Source organism: Papio anubis, chromosome 3 (genome assembly GCF_008728515.1).
Source record: "Papio anubis isolate 15944 chromosome 3, Panubis1.0, whole genome shotgun sequence".
Classification (NCBI taxonomy): Eukaryota; Metazoa; Chordata; class Mammalia; order Primates; family Cercopithecidae; genus Papio; species Papio anubis.
This window is the reverse complement of record NC_044978.1, coordinates 90,690,438-90,711,568: the sequence shown is the minus strand read 5'-3', so window position 1 is coordinate 90,711,568 and position 21,131 is coordinate 90,690,438. Positions and strand designations below refer to the sequence as shown.

Here is a 21,131-nt window from a genome sequence, read left to right as displayed (position 1 = left end):
AGGCAGGTGGATCACCTGAGGACAGGAGTTTGAGACCAGCCTGTCCAACACGGTGAAACCCTGTCTCTACTAAAAATACAAAAATTAGCTAGGCGTGGTGGCAGGCGCCTGTAATCCCAGCTACTCGGGAGGCTGAGGCAAGAGAATTGCTTGACCCTGGGAGGCGGAGGTTGCAGTGAGCTGAAATCACGCTACTGCACTCCAGCCTGAGTGACAGAGCAAGACTTGGGCTCAAAAAAACTGTTTTGAAAATTAGGTAGTCCTTTGACAGTGGTTCTTAAATTTTTGGTCTTATGATTTTAGATGTCTAAATATTATAGAAGACCTATAAGACTTTTGTTTATGTATTTGGGTTATATCTGTCAATATTTACTGAATTAGAAACTTAAATCGAGAAAGTATTTAAAATTATTTAGTATTTCATTTTAAAATAAACCCATTGTGTGTTAACAGAAATAACATTTTTATGAAAAATATTTTCCCAAAAAAATTGCTGCAAAGAGTAGCAGTTTGTTTTACTATCTGTAATGGTGAAGAAAACAATGGCTACGGCCAGGCATAGTGGCTCATGCCTGTAATCCCAGCACTTTGGGAGGCCGAGGCGGGCAGATCACGAGGTCAGGAGATCGAGACCATCCTGGCTAACACGGTGAAACCCCATCTACCAAAAATACAAAAAAAAGTTAGCCAGGCATGGTGGCAGGCGCCTGTAGTGCCAGCTACTCCGGAGGGTGAGGCAGGAGAACAGCATGAACCTGGGAGGCGGAGCTTGCAGTGAGCCGAGATCATGCCACTGCACTCCAGCCTGGGCCACAGAGTGAAACTCCATCTCAAAAAAAGTAAAGAAGACAATGGCTACTAATACAATTTGGTGCCATTGCTGGTGTTCATGCTAAAGTGCCAGCAGTTTTACCTACCATTGCTTTCGAACCATTGGTACCAATGTCAACACAGTGGCAAGAGCAAATAAAATCTTGGCATTTTTATGAAAATAGCTTTGATTGTGTGATCCTCTGAAAGGGTTCCAGGGACACTTTGAGAACCATATTCTAGGATGCCTCTTTGTCCATAAAATGGAAATTTATATCAAGCTGTTTCTGTTAAAAGTGGTTGTTTTTTTTTTTCTCTCCTCCTCTGGGCCTTCATTATACAAGTAGAATGGCAGGCCTGCAGTCAGTGTGAACAAATTTTAGAATTATTTGAGTATGATGATTGTTTTAGTTAGCATCATAGAAGTAGATATAAAAGAGAGCACCCAGTTGGTCCACAATGAGTTCATCCAATTGGATGGCTATATATTTTTCTCTTTTGTGTGGTATGTGTGTTATATGTGAGGATATAATGAATTTGGCTCCTGGGTAGTTATAAAACACTTTTTCGTGAAGCAACATGATTTTCATGAATTATGGCAGTACCTACAATGTGCCATTTGGCTATGCTAACTTTTTCTCCCAGTCTGCCACAATTTGAAATATTACTGCTTCAATTTGTATACCAAAGATTGTATTAAGCACTATAACATTTCTTGACTTTTCATCCCTCTTTTACCTGGAACCAAAATTTGTAACATTGTAAAAGCAGTCCAAAAAAGTGATAGATATGCCAAGTTAGCAGAACATGAAAAGCATTATCTTCTAAGTGGTATTCTTCTGTTATCTTCTTCATAAAATGTGTTATTCCTCTGATGTCCCTGGACTGTTGGATTTTTTATAGTTCATACCAACAGAACTGAGGGGGTGTGTGATGCTTACATATATGCAGACATACAGTGGAGTTTGACTCACATTCAATGCATGCGCTAGTGCTCACGCTTACATACCCGAAATTTAATGATTCATCAGCTCTGCAGTATTTGACAAAGTAATCAAAATGAATACATTTATAAATAAAAATACTGCTAAAAAACAAGGATCTGCAGAGGTGACCCTCTAGTAAAGAGCCCTATCTACTGGTAAGTAACCTAAATAATTTCTAACTTGGAAAGCTCCTTGGTGCATGATTATTACAAATACTATAACCATAATGCAACTATTCTACCAATGTAATATAGATATAACACTATTGTTTAAGTATTTTACCTTTAAGTGTTCTAAATTATTAATTACTAAATTGCATATTCAGAAAATTTAACATCAAAAGTATAAATACAGATTACTTAGTTGAGTATATTTTAATTCTTATCTCCTTTTAGAGTTCGTAACTTCATTACAGAATTTGAAATTGTTTTATTAGAGTATTTGAACTCTAAACATAAACTCCCATTTTTTCCATGTTTATTTTTTATTCTTATTTTGGTAAGAGGCCCATTTCTATTATATATGGGCTTCCACAACCAAACCAGATAATTATCTGTAATTAGCCAGTCATCAGTTTTCAGGGACAATAAGCCTCTGTTGACCATCTCTCATACTTCACTCTAAAAGCAGGAATAATTAACAACAAAGACCACCAGGCAGTGATGAACTGGCATATAAGATAGCTCAACTCTGTATGTTCTTTTCTGAAAATCACCCACCTACTTCCTTATCTATAGATTAAGAACTATAAAGAGTAATAATAAAAAAAAAAAAAAAAATAGCAGGCCAACCCTGCCAAGGGATTGGAGCTATGAGGAACATGTATTTTTGTAAGAAAGAGTTTTGTCTTTAGATTGCAAAGAGATAACTTAAAAGAATTTGGGGAAAATTATTAGCTTGAAAATGGCATATCATTTTAAAGAGAAAAAAATTTTGAAAGAGCGTTTCTGTATCTTTGGATGAACCAGTTGTGGACAGTTATAGTGTTTTGCATAAACATATGAATTTTTGTATTTCTTTCTTAGCTTATTCTAAAAGGCAGTACTTTTGGTTTTCATTTTGGTTCATTTACCTTCAGCTTTGCTACAGGTATTCTATTATTGCCATGAAGAACCCTTGTGGAAATCCAAGGCATGTTTAGTACTTCAAAGTCAATTAGTTTCTTAGAAAATGAAGGCAAACAATGATGACAAGGCCATGTTAACCTCATTCTCTTCACCTCTCTAAGCCAAACTTTCCTCTCTCTCACTGAGATGATCTGTCACTATAATTAAATAAAACTTTAAAAAGAAAAATATTTTAGGTAACTTTTTTTTTTTTCTGGTATATCTCTTCCTAGCAGTCATCAGGAATGCTCTGGTTGCAAATATTCAGAACCAGTCATTTTTGTGTATTTATTATATACTTTTAATTTTGTATTATGAAAAGTGTTTTTAAAGGATTCTAAGATTTTTTTCTTTCTTGGTCTTTATTAAACTTGCTACTTTTCTCATGCTTTTCATATTCTGTGATTTCCTGTAATGCAAATGTTACTCTAACTTTTTCACTCAAAAATTAGTGGTAATGTTTGTTTATACTTATTAAAGGCCTGCTTTTTAATGGTGTAAGACCCCGTTTAAAAAACTAATGATTTGATAGTCTTCAAACTATTTTTATTTCTAAATGCCTTTTGGTTATTCAAAGGATTCAAAACTAAACTCTTCTGAACTAATGTTTAAAATGTTCAAGACAATCATGTGAATGGACTTCATTTTCTATTACTGTAATTTAAATAACTTTGAGTTTCCAGTAGGGAAAATAAGAGTTGTTTTCTTCTTATAATGTTCATTTGGCATGTCAACACTTTCTTTTCTGTTGTTGTTGTTTTTTGTTTTTACAGATTCACTTCAAGCTCAGCTTATCAATATGGGTGTTATTCCTACCTTAGTGAAATTACTGGGCATCCACTGCCAAAATGCAGCTCTTACAGAAATGTGTCTTGTTGCATTTGGTAATTTAGCAGAACTTGGTAAGTCTTAGTCATGAACCACAAATGTAATTAACTTATTCATGTGCTTACAATAAATTTTTCTTTAGATATTAAGAAGCTAGAAATCCACTTAGATTGTATTAATTTTTTGAAGCATTTGAGATATTTGCGTCAATATTTTAAAAAGTAAGTCCAATTAGATCTTATGATTGCATTGTTTATAATGAGAGCTATTTTGTTTCCCTAATAATTTTATGTATTAGTGTTTAAAGCTTACACTGTACATTATGTAATAGAGTTGAATATTTAAAATTGTCTCCACATGACTTTAATATTTTTACATGAGGGATGGCAATTGTATGTCCGTGGGTAAAAATAAGATTGAAATGTGTTGCATAGTGGCTCATGCCTGTAGTTCCAGCACTTTGGAAGGCCAAGGTGGGTGGATTGCTTGAGCTCAGGAATTCAAGACCAGCCTGGGCCCATCTTTACAAAAAAATACAAAAATTAGCTCGGTGTGGTGGCTTGTGCCAGTAGTTCTGGCTACTCAGGAGACTGAGGCAGGAGGATTGCTTGAGCCCAGGAGGCATAGGTTGCAGTGATCCGAGATCACACCACTGCACTCCAGCCTGGGCAGCAGAGCCAGACCCTGTCCCAAGAAAAAAAAAGAAATTTATTACATTTCATATAAATTGCATGCTTCTCAGGTAAAGAGGAATCTAACAGACTAAGGTTCTTCATCCTCTTTTCATAAAATCTCAAAACATGACAGAGGACTTTTTTCTATGAATGTATGTGTTACAGTATTAGAAAACAAAATCTGTGGAAGCCTTGAAATTCAGAAGGCAAACAGAACCAGACCAATGATGGAAACACATCCTAGTCATAACACAGAGGAGGATGATGGCCTCAGTACCTCCATCTCTTTTCATTTTTCTCTTTGTTATGGACTACCATTTCTTTCTTCTTCCCCCTGCCCCCCGCTTCTTATCTTCCTTCACAACTCTAGGTCTGAATCTACTCCACAATCATGTTAATAATAAATTATTATGGGCATAGTGAAATGAAATGGTGTTTTGTCATAGCTAAATACAGTAGTTACAACAAGCAAATATATCAATTCTGTTATGTACCACATTTTATAAATAAAAGCACAAAGTCACTAATCTTGGTTTTTCTAACTGAAAGCTCATCTTGATTTTAATATTTTACTTTTGTTTTGTCTTCCAGCAAAGGGAATAGAAATTATTTATTAAAGATATTTATTAAAAGTCATTCTTACTTAGTGGGTCAATCCTAGTATTTGTGAATGTTTCTCATTTTCTCTCTTCATCTGTTTTTTCTTTTTTATGCTAGCCTAATTAACACATTTTTTCTGTCATCCAAGTGAGACCAAGAATAAAAGAACATTCATTTAGTATTTGACAAAGTTATTCTTTTTTGTGATTAAAATGGAATGTAGGAGTTTGTGTTCAGTATGGTTGGCAGAAATAAAACAGAAATTGTGTTATAATCCCATACTGATAGTGTAACAGAAACATGATTGGTTCAAATCTTTCTTCATTTGCCTTTGGTTTTATGAAAATCAAAGAGTGCAGGTCCTTCGCTGTTACATTTTAATGTGAGTAGTTTCTAGAACAGCACGGTCCAATACAGTAGCTACCAGCCGTGTGGCTTAATGGGCATTGAAATATGAAGTCTCAATTGAGATGTGTTCAGTATAAAATACACAATCGATTTCAAAGACTATGAAAAATATAAAATATCTCACCAATATTTCATATGTTGATTGCATGTTGACATGATAATTTGAATATATTGGGTGGAATAAAATATTAAAATGTTTAACCTTTTTAGCACATCTTACTAGAAAATCTAAAATTATATATATGGTTTCATTTTTGGCTCTCATTATATTTATGTTGGACAGTGGTGCTGTAGAAAATGAACTGCAACAGAGCCATCCTTCACCCTGTTAAGGCCCCTCCCTTTTGAAGTTTTAGGAGAGTACATGGAAGAAAGCAAAGATTAATGAAATTTCTCTCACCTAACTTTAAGGGAAAAGTCAGTACCAAGTAAGGAAATTACAATAATCCTTGGATAGGTTGTGCTGAATACGAACTTACGTAATTGTAGTTGTTTGCTGAGGAGTATTTCATCTCTTTTATGGTTTTGTGTCTAAATCTTGTAAATCCTTCAACATCAGGAACTGTGCAGAAATCCTGCTTGACCTCGTGAGAAGAGAGTTGTTGTTTGTTACCCAAAACAGTCATCGTCCACCTCTCAAATGAGAGTCAAGGAAAAGTATTAGTCATTATTACCTCCTCTTGTGAAAAGAATGTAACAAGAACTGTGGCAGTGGAAGAGGGTGGGCTTTGAGTTTAGTCATAGGAGTTACAGGAGTCTTTTAAAACTTTAAAAAACTTATTCCATGTAGTATGTCCATATAAGGAGTCTTATATTTTACAGTAAAAGATGATCTTGGATCTGTATCAAACCTTACTCAGCTTTACAGCACCCCTATGAAGTAACTTGGGCCTAATCCTTATCGTTAACCCAACCCTGTGATTTATTTAGTAATACTAATTTAGGATCATACATACAGTTGAGAGCTTCTTTGAGAAGAAAATTCATTTATCTAAGTTATGAACACATGAATATCGAAGTATTTTAGAGTTCTAAGACAGCTTACATATTTGAACCCCAAATACTTCAATATGTAAATATTGGTATAACTCTTGCTCTGTTTAAGACATTATAATAATATAAATACAAAATATTAACATTTCTCCAAAAATGCCTTGCATAAACCCAGATTCCAAATTGCTCACGTTAGGGCAACAGTTTTCAAACTTTTTGACTATGGTCCATAAGAAGAAATACATCTTCATATCACCACTTACTGTATTACCTGAAACTAAACAATACTTATTATCCTTAACATATTCAGTGTACTCGTCCTAAACTGATCACATGACTTGTTAGTGGATCTCTGTCTGGCATTTGAAAAAAACAGCATTATAGGATTTCTATTAGTCATAAATCATTTGGAAAGCAGTTTTTTGTATTAGAGAAAAATAATTCTTGATGTACATTCTTTTTAAAAGAGAATTTGAATTCTCACACAAAGCATCTTTAAGTGATAGTTCAAATAGTTTCATGTCTGATTTTAGTGTCCATAGTTATTTTTACTATGTACATAATAGGCTTAGCTTGTCTTACAAGTTTAATCAAAACGTTTGGTTGTTTTTTGTTTGTTTGTTTTTGGAGACAGAGTCTCACTCTGTTGCCTAGGCTGGAGTGCAGTGGCGAGATCTCGACTCACTGCAAGCTCTGCCTCCCAGGTTCACGCCATTCTCCTGCCTCAGCCTCCCGAGTAGCTGGGACTACAGGTACCCGCCACCACGCCTGGATAATTTTTTTGTATTTTTAGTAGAGACGGGGTTTCACCGTGGTCTCGATCTCCTGACCTCGGCCTCCCAAAGTGCTGGGGTTACAGGCGTGAGCCACTGCGTCCAGCCTCAACTTTTAAAGTAATTAGGCAATTAAAAATTTTAATGGATATAACAAATTCTCAGTGATTATGTTTGCTTTGCTGAGTATTTATAAAAGTTTTTCTTAGATAATAAATATATACTTGCTAACTGATGTTTTAAAGTTTCCATAATGTATACCATGCCAGCCTGTGCTTTCTCACTAAGCAGTGTTTTTACTGAGCCCTGTGAACTCTAGAGATACCTGCAAAAGTATTGTTGGAAGAGTCAAAGGCGGGGAATGGTTTAATATTTAATTCAATCATTTTATCCTTTGGGAAAAAAGTGAAAGGTTTTTCAAAAGCTAAAACCCCAGAAATAAGCAGAAGTATTTGCCCTGTAACTGTTGGTCAACTCTGTTAACCAACCCTTTTTAAACATAAATACTCTTTAGGATAGCCAAAGTTATCAACCGTCCACCTCTTATACTTTCCAGTCTTACACTTCTTTTGGGTATCTCAGTGGATAGTGCTTGGCACATATTATTAAATGAATAATAATATGAATGACCAGATCAATACTGTGATATCAGCGACATTTGGGAAATGGGAGTGTATTAATCCGTTTGCACTACCGTAAAGGAATGCCCAAGACTAGGTAATTTATAAAGAAAAGAGGTTTAATTGGCTCATGGTTCTGCAGGGTGTACACTAAGTGTGGTGCCTGCATCTGCTTCTGATGAGGGACTCAAGAAGCTTGTAATCATGGCAGAAGGTGAAGGGGGAGCAGGCGTGTCCATGGTGAGGCAGGGAGCGAGAGAGAGAAAGGGGAGGTCACAGACTCTTAAACAACCAGATCTCACATGAACTAACTCACTTATCACCAAGGGGATGGTACTAACCATTCATGAGGGACCTGCCCCCATGATCTAATTACCTCCTACCTGGCCTCACCTCCAATATTGGAAATTACATTTCAACATGAGATTTGGAAGGGACGAACAGCCAAACCATATCAGGGAGTTTTAATTGGCCAGATAAATAAATAAGGAAAAATAATTTGAGGATAAAAGCAGAGCACTGTATACTGAGAGAGCCCTGACCTGGTAGGAGAGATAAGAGGTAAGTAAAGAGTTGCAAAGACAACCTTGTTTACCTTGCTGATTTCTCTAGTATACAGGGAAAACATGCCATTGAAAAACTGCTTCCAAACACTTTGATACGAGTTGCTGTGTTAAAATACCAGGTTTGTTTGAGAGGCTGCATAGACCACCTCTATTCAGCCTAGTCTCCCCCAATCTATGTTAAAAGATAATTATGCACCCAATTTAGGTTCATACTCTAATTTCAGTAGTTACTGCCCTACACCCCATTTGAAGGAAGAAAGGATAAAAGAAAAATAAGTTTATCTAAGACTTCTCAAGTTTATATCATGAGTCTGTTATGCCCATGTAATAACTAGGCTATATACATCGACACGTGGAACATGTATGCCCCAGAATAATGTTTCCCCTTTCAGAGTGAGCTTTCTTGCCTGTTAACAAGTACTGTATTTTTATTGACTCATGTAAATATCAAGTGTTTAAAATTCATGTCACATACTTCTGAATATGACATATTACTAAATGCTACAGTTACTTTTTGTCAATGTTTTTAATAAAAGTGTTAAATTTGTGTACTTTTGCTGACTAGTGATGAAATGTAGCAGCTTAAAGATGAAATGGAAATAATTTAACAAGTGCAGTCTATTTCGCAGTTGGGACAGAAAGGAAAATACAGCTCTGCTTTATTAAGCTTCATAAATTTTATAGGATTAAAGATGTTTTCATTTTTTCCATAATAATGAAAAAAGATTGTTTTCCTCCTGATTGTTATTTATGCACACATAATGTTAAAGAGAAATTGGCCTTTAACCCAACACTCTTTAATATAACCATGGAATTTTTTTTGTTCTCTTCGAGTCCCAATTAATGTGTGTACATAATTTTTTATACTTAAAAATCATAGCATGAATATGGTTTTAAAGTATGCATTCTTATTTAACATGGAATAAACAGAATGAGACTTCGCCTCTTTTAAAATTTTAATTGGAAACTAACTAAAACTCTACGGTAAAGAGATTTCTTCTTAAAGGCTTAAGACCTCAAGGATTGGGAGCCCAAGGCAGGAAGACTGATTGCAGCAGGAATTTCAAGACCAACCTGCACAATATAGTGAGACCTCCCCCCTACCCATTCTCTAAAAACAAAAAGCAAACAAACAAGAACAACCTCAAGGAAAGGGAATAACAAAGAAAAGCAGGAGAGAGGATTGTGCAAGAACATCTTGGGACCTGGGAAGAAAGGCAATAACTTACATAGCAAACCTTTGACATCTAAATCCTGGATAAGAAACCAAGAAACCCAGTTTGCATTTCACAATCTTCAAAGAGCTTGGGATTTGGTGGCGTCAAGATTTCTAGACCCTCTTTCCCCTTCACACCTTGTGATGACTACCCCTTGCCTATCCAAGGAGAATACTATACTTCTTGTCAGGATAGAAGAAAAAGAGGGTTTCTTGATGGGGGATATCACACTAAATTGAAGTAAAAGGTACCACAGTACCAATCCATAAACAGGTTAAGTGAAATCTGAATGCTGAGAACCACAGTTTTATTGTCCTATTTGTCTCCCAGAATATAGACTTAAAGTTCTTTATATTGAGGGTTCTCTACAAAAGGCCAGCAGATTACCCTATAGGGAATCTTGCAGTCAACAAGACTACTCATACTCATAGCTCATAATCAGTTTTTTTTTTATTTTATTATTATTTTTTTAGTTCCTAACTTCTTCAATGGCAGACAGCTCAAGAGGTGAGGGCAACTTCTAAGATGGGAGATAGAGAAAAGCAACAGTACCCTATTCTTAAGGAGAACAGAAAAGAGCTTGAGCATTAAGAACAGTTGCTAAAATGGAAGACAAAAACTGGAGAAATATTTGTAAAAGTAAAGCAAAAAAAAGAAAAAATATAAGAGGATCAGACCAAGAGTATTAGAAAAGTTAACAGGAGGAAACTGCCAAATAACTCAAGTATCACAGAACTGAAATACAAAATTTCCGACATTGCAAGTATCTGTCAAATAAATGTCCTAGTGAACGAAAATACACCCAGACCATAGCACATCAATGTGAACTTTTACAATGCTGAGGACAGAACATCTTACAAACTTCTAGAGAGGATGGGGGAAGTAAAGTTGAATGCAAAAGATAATTCTGTGGAGAAGCTTCTAGAGAGGATGAGGGAAGTAAAGTTGAATGAAAAAGATCATGATTCCGTGGACATATGTCTCAAAACAACATTGGCAGCCAGAAGAAAATGCAATATTGCCTTCAAAATTTTTAGGGAAGCCAGATCAATTAGGCAAGAAAGAAAGGGTGTCAAAGTTGGAAAGGAAGAAGTCAAATTGTGCCTGCAAACATAATCTTACATCAAGAAAAACCTATAGACTCCACCAAAAACCTCTTGGAACCAAAAAATGAATTCAGTAATGTTGCAGGATACAAAATCAGCATACAAAAATCAGTAGCATTTCTATACACTCACAGTAAACTAGCTGAGAGATCAAGAAGGCAATCCTATTACAATAGCTATAAAACATAGGAATAAACTTAACCAAAGAGGTGAAAGACCTACAAGGAAAACTACAAAACACTGATGAGGGAAACTGAAGAGAATACCAACAACTGGAAGAACATCCCATGCTTATGGATTGGAAGAGTTAATATTGTTAAAATGGTCATACTACTGAAAGCAACCTACAGATTGAACGGAACCCCTGTCAAAATACCAATGATTTTTTTTTTTTTTTTTTTTTTTTTAGAAATAGAAAAAAAAAAGTAACTTAAAGTTTTCATGGAACCACATGTAAAACCCAAACTATGAAACTAGTAGACAAAAAAGAGAAATGCTTCAGGACATTGGTCTAAGAAATGTTTATGAGTAAGACTTCAGAGCACAGGCAATATAAGCAAAAATAGGATCATATCAAATGAAAAAGCTTTTGCAAAGCAGAGAAAACAACGGAGTGAAAAGAGAGGCTACAGAATGGGAGAAAATATTTGCAAATTATTCATCCAACTGGGGATTTTTTCCAGAATATCCAAGGGACTCAGACATCTCAACAGCGGGGTCTGACTCTGTCTCACAGGCTAGAGTGCAGTGGCCACCTTAGCCTCCCAAGTAGCTGGGACTACAGGCACATACCACCATGCTCCATTTGTTTTTGTATTTTTTGTAGAGGCAGGGTTTTTACCATGCTTCCCAGGCTGGTCTCGAACTCCTGGGCTCAAGCAGTCCACCTGCCTCAGCCGCCCAAAGTGCTGGGACTATAAGCATGAACCACTGTGTCTGCCTCAATCCTGTTTTTAAAATGGGCAAATTATCTGAACAGATGCATCTCAAAAGAAGACATACAAATGACTAACCAATGTATGACAAAATGTTCAGTATCACTAATCTTCAGGGAAATGCAAATCAAAACAATGACATATTATCTCACCTCAGTTAAGATGGCTATTATTAAAAAGACAAAAATTAACAAATCTTGGTGAGAATGTGGAGAAAAAAGAACTCGTACACTGTGAGAATGTCAACTAGTACAGCCACTTAGGAAGGTTTCTCAAAAACCATAAATGGGCCAGATGTGGTGGCTCACACCTGTAATCTCAACACTTTGGGAGGCAGAGGCAGGAGGATCACATGATGCCAGGAGTTTGAGACTAGCCTGGGTGACATAGGGAAACCATCTCCGCAAAAAATTTAAAAATTAGCCCGGCATGGTGGCACAGGCGTATAATCCCAGCTACTTGGGAAGGTGGGGTGGGAGGATCGCTTCAGCACAGGATGTTGAGTAAAGTTGCAGTGAGCCATGATCACACCACTGCACTCCAGCTTGGGTGACAGAGCAAGACTCCATTTCAGTTTTAAAAAAACACAAATAGAACTACTATATGATCCAGCTGTCTCCTTACTGGGTATTTATCAAAAGGGAAGAAAGTATATTGAAGAAACATTACACACCCGTGTTTATTGCAGCACTGTTCACAATAGATGTGGGATCAACCTAGGTGTCTAAAAACATGAACAGGTAAAATGTGGCATATATATATACAAAATGGAATACTATTCAACCACCAAAAAGAATGAAATCCCGATTTTTTTTTTTTTTTTTTGCAACGACATGGATGGAACTGGAAGACATTATGTTAAGTGAAATAAACTAGGAATAGAAAGTTAAACACTGTATGTTCTCACACATGTGGAAGCTTAAAGTTTTTTATAGAAGTAAAGAAAAAAAAGGATACTAGAGGTTGGGAAAGGTAGAGGGAAGAGGAATAATAGGGAAAGATTAGATACAAAAGATACAAAATTACAGCTAGATAGGAGGAGTAAGCTTTAGTGTTCTCTACCACTGTAGGATAACTACAGTTAACAATAATATATTACATAGTTTCAAATAGCTAGGAGGAGAATATTGAATGTTCCCAACACAAAAGTACTTGAGATGATGAATATGCTAATTACCCTGATCTGCTCACTATTCATTATATGTAACATCACAGTGTACCCCATATACAATATTATTTGTGAAATAAACTTTTTTAATTTTTTGAGGGAAAATGACTTCCAACATAGAATCCTATACTGTGTCATACTGTCAGTCAAGTGTGAGATTATAATAAGGATATTGTCACACATGAACATCTCAGAAAATTTATTTCTTAAATACTTTTCCTCTGGAAGCCACTGGAAGTTCAGTTCCACCAAAACAAGGGATTTAAATGAAGAAAAACTACATAGGAACTGAGAACGAAATCCAACAGGAATCCCAAGTATTACAGTGATGTTATTGTCCCAAGTGGCATGTTTTTAAGGAGCAACCAGTCCAGGTTGGGTTAGGTCAAAAAACTGATGGGATGGTGCTTGGGAGAGTTCTTACAGGAAATGAAATTGATTAATATCTAAAGTGAATGTATTAAGAGAAGATTAGACAACTGATGGAGTGTTGGGAGTTGCATTAATAATAAGCACATAGAAAACTACGCAAATGAGAAAACACTATTCCAGGAAGAATGAATTAGTGTATTGCTGAAACACAACTAGTGATATAAACAAAATTACATATAATTAGAAAGATGGAGAGTATGATGAACACAGGAAAGAAAGAAAACTAATGTTTCATCTTTCATAGTAGAAATCTGATGAGAAATACCAATTTTTAGCAATACAAATATGTAATTTAGATATATGTAAGTAAACAGTATGAATTAGCTAAAAGAGCTTTATGTATTTGTGAGGAAGAATAAATGGAGGAGAGGAAACTGGAGTCTGCTGGTAATAATATTAGGCCAACTCTTTGAATTCATAGAGTTTTAATAAAAATAAAACCTTAGTAAAAGAGGCTTCTTGCCAAAGGCCTGTTGAGGGTCTGTGGCACTTAATTGATAAATATAATGTCCAAATTATACTTCATTCTGTCTTTTCACTCTATTCACCTGCAGGTTAAGTACAGATTTTGTTCTATAATTCCTGTATTAATAATGATGCATAATTTCCTTGTGCTGGCAAACAGAGCCTGAGTTACATGGCAGCAGTGACTCGGTTTCCTTTTATTAAATGTTTGGAGGAAAAGAATGTGGATTAGAAGGAATAGAGTGCCAACACTGTTCTTTTAAAGAAGAGTAAAAACATGTAACTAGATGAATAATGATGTCTATATACTTTACGTATGATTTTATGTTTTTGAAATTCATCTCACTTGGACAATTCTCTGAAGCAGAGGAATAACCAACAAAGTTCCAGGGATAAATCATCTCTACTTATTTTTTATTTTATTTTTTTCTTTTGGGGACAGAGTCTCACTGGGTCACCCAGACTGGAGTGCAGTAGCATGATCTCTGCTCACTGCACCTCTGCCTCTCAGTTTTCAGTGAATGTTGTAACCTCCTGAGTAGCTGGGACTATAGGTGCATGCCACCACGCCTGGCTAGTTTTTGCATTTTTAGTAGAGACGGAGTTTTGCCATGTTGGCCAGGCTGATCTCGAACTCCTGGGCTCAAGGGAGCTGCCCACCCCAGACTCCAAAAGTGTTGGGATTGCAGGGACAAGCCGCCATGCCCGGCCTCATCTCTAAATGAAACCTCCTCTTTGGGTGGAGTTTGCTGACATTTGCTGAATATGATCTCTGAGAGTTTCAGTATCTTATCGGAAAAGACACCCTACCCTGACTTTTCCCCACTCCCTTGGCATGTGAAGAGCTAAAGCCGTAGTGTTTTATGGCATTAAATAATCATACTTAAAGTCTTGGGGTAGATTTTTATCATTTTGGAATAGATCCATTGACATGTGCACCAAAGCAGTGTAATAAAATGTTGATCAAAACTATATTTAACCATATTAATGTGTGTTTCTCCTCTTTTAAAATTGAATTTGCAATATATTTTACTTGATAGTAACACAAGAGATTTACCAGAGACTAGCAAGTGGAGTGTAACCTTTATAATTCATTTACATGTTCATTTAGTTACTCATAAATAACTTCATTTTGGACACCTGCTTTATACCAGGGAGTAACCTGTGCACTGTGTTTCTGGTGGTTGAAGCAGTATGTACTGTCGTTGCCCTCAAGGAGCTTATAGTTTAGTGTATAAGATGGACATTTATTTTTAAAATAGTTTGCAAATAAACTACCGTATAATTACAATTTATGATAATTGCTAGTATGAGAAAGTAACAGAGTAAGGTAAGGGACTGATTTAAATTAGAAGCATCAACTCTAGGTGGGAAAGATCATTTTCAGACAATATTTTCAAAATGTCTACCTCCCACATACGTATTATACAGTAGCTTTCTCACGACGCTGCTGGAAGATGCTGCCACCAAAACAAAACAAATGAAAGAGAAAAGGCATAGATAACAGGATATCTAATACAGGAAGGAGAGAAGTGATCCATTAAGATAATGATAAAGAGAACCCAGGATGCCAGCTGTGCCACCAGAGAGACCAGTATATATTAGATTAGGTCAGAATTCACTGAAAGAAATTTCTAGAAAATAGGATAATGCAACCAAAGACATTAAGAGGAGAATTGGAGAGAAATGGAATTGATTTGGGTTGGATTTTGGAGGTAGATTGGTGGACCTTGGTGATTGATTAGGTGTGGAAGTTGAGTGATAAATGAGCTATGACTGCTAGATTCCTGCCTGTTCAGATAGACGTAGTGTTCATATACTGAGTTGAGGGAACACTGGAGGAAGAAGATTTCAGAGTATGTCGAAAGCCCCTTTTCGGTATTGAGTTTAGAATGCTAGAGAGATCCTCAAGTAGAGATGTCAAATGGGCAGTTAAATAAATAGCCTGATGTCCAGAAGAGGGTTGTGAATATTTATGTTGTATAAATATCAACACAGAGATGCTGTTTGATGCCATGGAAGAGAATTAGATAGCCTCAGGTGAGAATAAGGACTGAGAACGTAAAGCAAAGGACGAATCCTAAGGAACTAGAATTTATAGAGGTCTTGTGGAGAAGGAGGAACGATTATTAAGAGATTGCTGAGTGTAGAGGCAGGTAGGCCAAAACTAGTAGATTTAGTAATGCATATGAGTTGAGAGAGTAGAGGCAGTGTGTATAGACAATGTTATCAGAAACTTGTTTGTAAAAGTGAAAATGAGATTGAATGGTAGTTGATAGAGGTTGATTGGGGGAGGATGTTTGTTTTAAATATATTTTATGTGAGAAATACCAAAGTATATATAAATGCTGATCAATGGTGAGGCCCTAGGAGAGTTTGGAGATGCTGAGAGGCAGGAAGGAATGAAACTCTAATTACTCATGCAGAATTAGTCTTCAATAGTAGATACGTCAGGACCAGGGTAGGAAACATGGCACTTTAATGATACTAAAGATAAGTCACCTTTAATTCATCCATATAGAATATAATGTTATGAGAAATTTTTCGTCTTTGACTAAAATCCTTAAAACTGTGAATTTATGACTTAGTAATTTTATTGTTGCCGTGATTACCTATATGTTATGCTAGAGAACCTTTTTTTATAGCCCAAATATAATTAGGTCAGAACATTTTCTCTAAAGCCTTAGACATTTTTCCTTTTCAGGGACATTAAAAATGCATTTGATTGTTCCTATATTTGAAGAGTATTTGTATTTATCAGTAATGGTACAAAATGACCAAGTATTGAAAGTAATAGAAAACAGTTTCTGGGCTTAATTTGGTTTAAGTTTTTCTTTTTTATTTTACAGAGTCAAGTAAAGAACAGTTTGCCAGTACAAACATTGCTGAAGAGCTAGTAAAACTCTTCAAGAAACAAATAGAACATGATAAGAGAGAAATGATTTTTGAAGTTCTTGCTCCATTGGCAGAAAATGGTGAGAAAAATAAATGCACCTTTGGATTTTCAATCATGTATACTTTAAATTTTTTTTCTAATATTATTTAATTGCCAGCCATTTGACTCAAAACCATTCTTTATTAGTGATATGTTTTATTTTGCATATCTCTAACTTTAGATAATTAGCTATGTTATCTACTCCATAACTATATCTACATTGGCCAAAGCAACTTTCCAGGTTCCTTTGATTTTAAAATCTTAGAAAAGATACTTCTGTAGCTAACACATTCTTGTGCCATTCTGGAAAAGGCAGCTGCGAGGCTGACCTCTACTTCTATACACTTGTAAAGCAAAGGGGATAAAAGTTGGAGTCTCAGGCCTGCCAACAGCGAAGATAGTGGTTAATCACTCTCTTCTTTGGGCACAAAAATCTTAAGAGATGCATCGCAGAAATAAGAATGAATCAGAGGAAACAAACCATTCCATATTAGTAATTTTTCAAATATAATGTCTAGCACATACTCAAAGAGGATCTGATGTTAATACATGAGACAAAACATTATAAGCAAGACTAGGCAGCAAATCTTCAGATACTGGAATTATTAGACACTGATTCAAAACAGGTATACTTATTGTGTTCAAAGAGGTAAAAGTAAGCTTAAATAATTTAGAAGGAAACTGAAAACTATTTTTAAAAAGTGACGTAGCAGATTTAAGAATGAAATAAATGGAAATTTCTGAATTGAAAAATACAACCAAAGTTAAGAATCCAGTGGGGGGCTTAATAGCAGATTTAATAGATACTGTTGAATTAAAGAACCAGTGAAGTGGAAAATGGGTTGGAAAGAAATCCAATATGAACTAAAATGAAAAAAGAACCTATTTACATAAAAGAGAATAAGAGGTCAGAGGATAAAGTGAGACATTCTCATATGCATTTTTTGGAGTCCCAAAAGGAGAGTAGAGAAGGTGGGGAGGGGAGTGTGCAGAGGCAATATTTTTTGGCAGGGAATTTATCAGAAATTATGAAAAATGCAAAGATCCAAGAAGCCCTTTAAACCCAAAATACGATAAACAAAAAGAAATCCATATCTAGATTCCTCATACTGAAAATGTAGAAAACCAATGACCAAAATCATTATCTTCAAAGTAACAACAGTTTGTCTGACAGCTACCTTCTCAACAGCAACAATGGAAGCCAGATGTTATAAATGTGGTTTGTCAGAAGGAAAGTGATACAGATGCAGGGGAGAATAAAGACCAAAAAAACCAGTGAATATGTAGGTAAATCTTATGAACATTGAATATATTTGAAAAATAACTTACTGTGAAGTTTACAATGTACATTTATATGATTTAAAATATACCACAAACTGAGCATATAAATAAGAAGAGAGGTAAAAGGAGTTAGAGTCCTAAGACACTTGTGTTATCTGGAAGACTCTGGTTATTTAGTCACTTCAACTTTTAAGGTGACTACTAAAGTAATTTTTAAAAATCATGTATAACTACCGAACAAACTGAACAAATGGAAGGGACTTACAGAAAGATTTTTTAATACCCTAGCAATGCAAAACAAGAAAAAAGAAGAAAGAAAAAGGAACATGAATTATAGAGGACAAATAGAACATAAAAATGCAGTTTTAAGACACAGTATTTCAGTAATTATGTTAAATGTGGCCTAAATGCTCTAATTAAAAGACCATTTGTCACTTGTGTTTTAAAATAAACAGTTATACTACTTAAGCAATACTTATTAAATAGGAGATTTAAAAGATTGAGAATAATAGGATGGAAAAAATGTACCACTGAAACCTAAAGAAGGCTGGGGTAGTTATATTAATATCAAGTAAAATATTTTAAGATGAAAAGACTTGCTAAAGAGGGTGACTTTAGTAATAAAAGATCCAATTTACCTAGAAAAAAAATGACCATCATACATTATCCCAAAACATACAAAGCAAAAACATTCAGAACTATGAAGAGAAATAGACAGATCCACAGAAATTGAGAAATTTTAATACCTCTTTCAGTAATTTATAGAATAAGATAGAAGAATAAGGTTATAGAAAATTTGAAAATGATTAAGACAATTGATTTAATAGACTTATTTTAGAACACTTCAACTACAGAGTTCTTTCAAGTACATATGAAACATTTAAGAACATGTATACTTGTCATGAAAGAAAGAAATTTCAAAAGATTGCTATCATACAAAGTATTTCTTTGACCTAAGTGAGTTGTCTAGTAACCATTTATAAAAAGAAAACCAGGAAATCTCTGTATGTTTACATAGTAGGAAATATACTTCCAATACCTCAGAGGTCAAAAAAGAGTTGTAATGGAAATTAGAAATTTTTCTAGTAGTGAAAATGAAAATAGTCTATCTCAAATCTTACGTGATACAAGTAAAGCCCTATTCAGAGGGAAATATTTTGCTCAAAATGCTTTTATTAGAAAAGGAAAAGAACTAAAATCAGTGAGCTCAGTATTCATCTCAGGAATTTAGGGGAAAGAAAATATAAACCCAAAAACCCAAAAGGTAATTTTTCAATCCTCACCTCCCAATTTGTGTGAATATGCTCATAGTAGTCTCTGATAATCTTTTGTATTTCTGTGGTAGCAGCTATAATGTCACCTTTATTGTTTCTGATTGTGCTTATTTGAATCTTCTCTTTTTTTTGTTAATGTAGCTAGTAGTCTATTAATTTTGTTAATCTTCACTTGTACTCCCTAAATCTACAAAAAAAAAAAATTTAGTAGTTAACTGGAATAAAATACAACAATGTTGACAAAATCCACAAGTAATATATATTCTTTTAAAAAGCAGAAGAAAAGATAGGGAATCAACCTAAGTGTCCATCAGTGGATGAGTGGATAAAGAAAATGGGGTGTGTATACACACACACACACATACCATGGAATACTACTCAGCTATAAAAAAGAATGAAATAATGTCTTTTGCAGCAACTTAATTGGAGGGCATTAATTCTAAGTGAAGTAACCAAATGTCACCTATTCTCATAAGTGGGAGCTATGCTCTAGGTACACAAAGGCATACAGAGTGGTAGAATGGACTTTGGAGACAGAAGGATGGAGGGAGTGAGATGAGGGGGTAAGGAGTAAAAAACTACTTTTTGGGTACAGTGTACACTATTCAATGACGGGTGCCCTAAAAATCCTAGACTTCGCCACTATATTATTCATCCATGTAACCAAAAACCACTTGTACCACTAAAGCTATTGAAATTTTAAAAAATAATAATAATAAGCAGAAGGAAGGAAATGTAAAGAGCTGAAATAAAATGGAAAACATACAGTGCAACACAAACATATAATTGCTACAGTTGAGTCTGAAAAGACATTGGAATTGATAAACCCCTAGTCAGATTCATAAATGAAAAGAGAGAGAAAGCATAATTAACCAAAATTAAGAATGCAAGAGGAGGAGACCTTACCACAGGTCTTACAGCTATTAAGAGGATATTATGAACAATTTGATGCCCATATATATGTGTATGTATGTGTGTTTGTGTGTGTGTGTGTATATATATATACACAGGAATATATATATATATATATATACACACACACACAGGAATGTTCAGAGCAGCATTATTTATAATGAAAAATTGGAAACAACCAATATCCATTAACAGAATGAATAAATCATAGGATATTAATATAATGGAAAAATATAGAGTTATGAAAAGGAATGAAGACAGCTATAACTATTACTGTGGATGAATCTCATCATGTTGAAAGGAAAAAGCCAACACTGAAAAATACATATTGTATGATTCAATTTATATAAAGTAAAAAAAAAAAGTAAAACTAAATTGTAGTTTTTAGGAATGATTGTTTACTTGGTAAAACGAAAGTATAGAAGTGATTGCCATAATAATCAAGATAATTTGAGATGAATGAAGGAAGGGGTTTGTTATCAGAAACAGAAATGTAGAGATAGGCTTCCTGAGTTGTTGGTAATGAATTTCTTGATCTAGGTGATAGATCCATGGTTATTTGCTTTCTAATAATATATTAAACTTAACTTGCATATTTTATGCACTTCTCTGCATTTGTGGTTTTCTTCCACTCTTTAAAAAAAGTTTTAAAATACCTGTATATGATGCATACGTGATACATACATATGTACATTTGTACATGTGTGTGTAAACAGTGGTGATAAAGATACATGTCCTTGGACAGAATGGTTTTGGTAAATGTGCTGGGCTGTCTGCTTTGGCAGAATGTGTTGCTAATCCTATTTAAGGTAGTTTAAGCGTTCCATATATTTGTTTTCAAGTATTTGATTTCAGTCAAATTTTGAGATCATCTGTAAACTTTAACATTGACACATTTAGGTTGGGTGTGATGGCTTATACCTGTAATTCCAGCACTTTCAGAGGCCAAGGCAGGAGGATTGCTTGACCCCAGGAGTTCAAGACCAGCCTGGGCAAGACAGCAAGACCCTGTCTCAAAAAAAATAATTGATTAAAATGTTAA

The 21,131-nt window shown here is 34.9% G+C and overlaps 1 protein-coding gene across 10 annotated transcripts in view; it reads left to right on the top strand.

Moving 5' to 3' along the window:
- Positions 1 to 21,131, top strand: part of RAP1GDS1 (Rap1 GTPase-GDP dissociation stimulator 1) — a 172,909-nt gene that overhangs the window by 122,759 nt on the left and 29,019 nt on the right. For all 10 annotated transcript variants that reach the window (XM_009207218.2, XM_009207216.2, XM_021938648.2 and 7 more), the window contains 2 exons: positions 3,676 to 3,804; positions 16,537 to 16,662. In XM_009207218.2, coding sequence (XP_009205482.1) covers positions 3,676 to 3,804; positions 16,537 to 16,662 — 255 coding nt within the window. The remainder of the gene's footprint in view (positions 1 to 3,675; positions 3,805 to 16,536; positions 16,663 to 21,131) is intronic.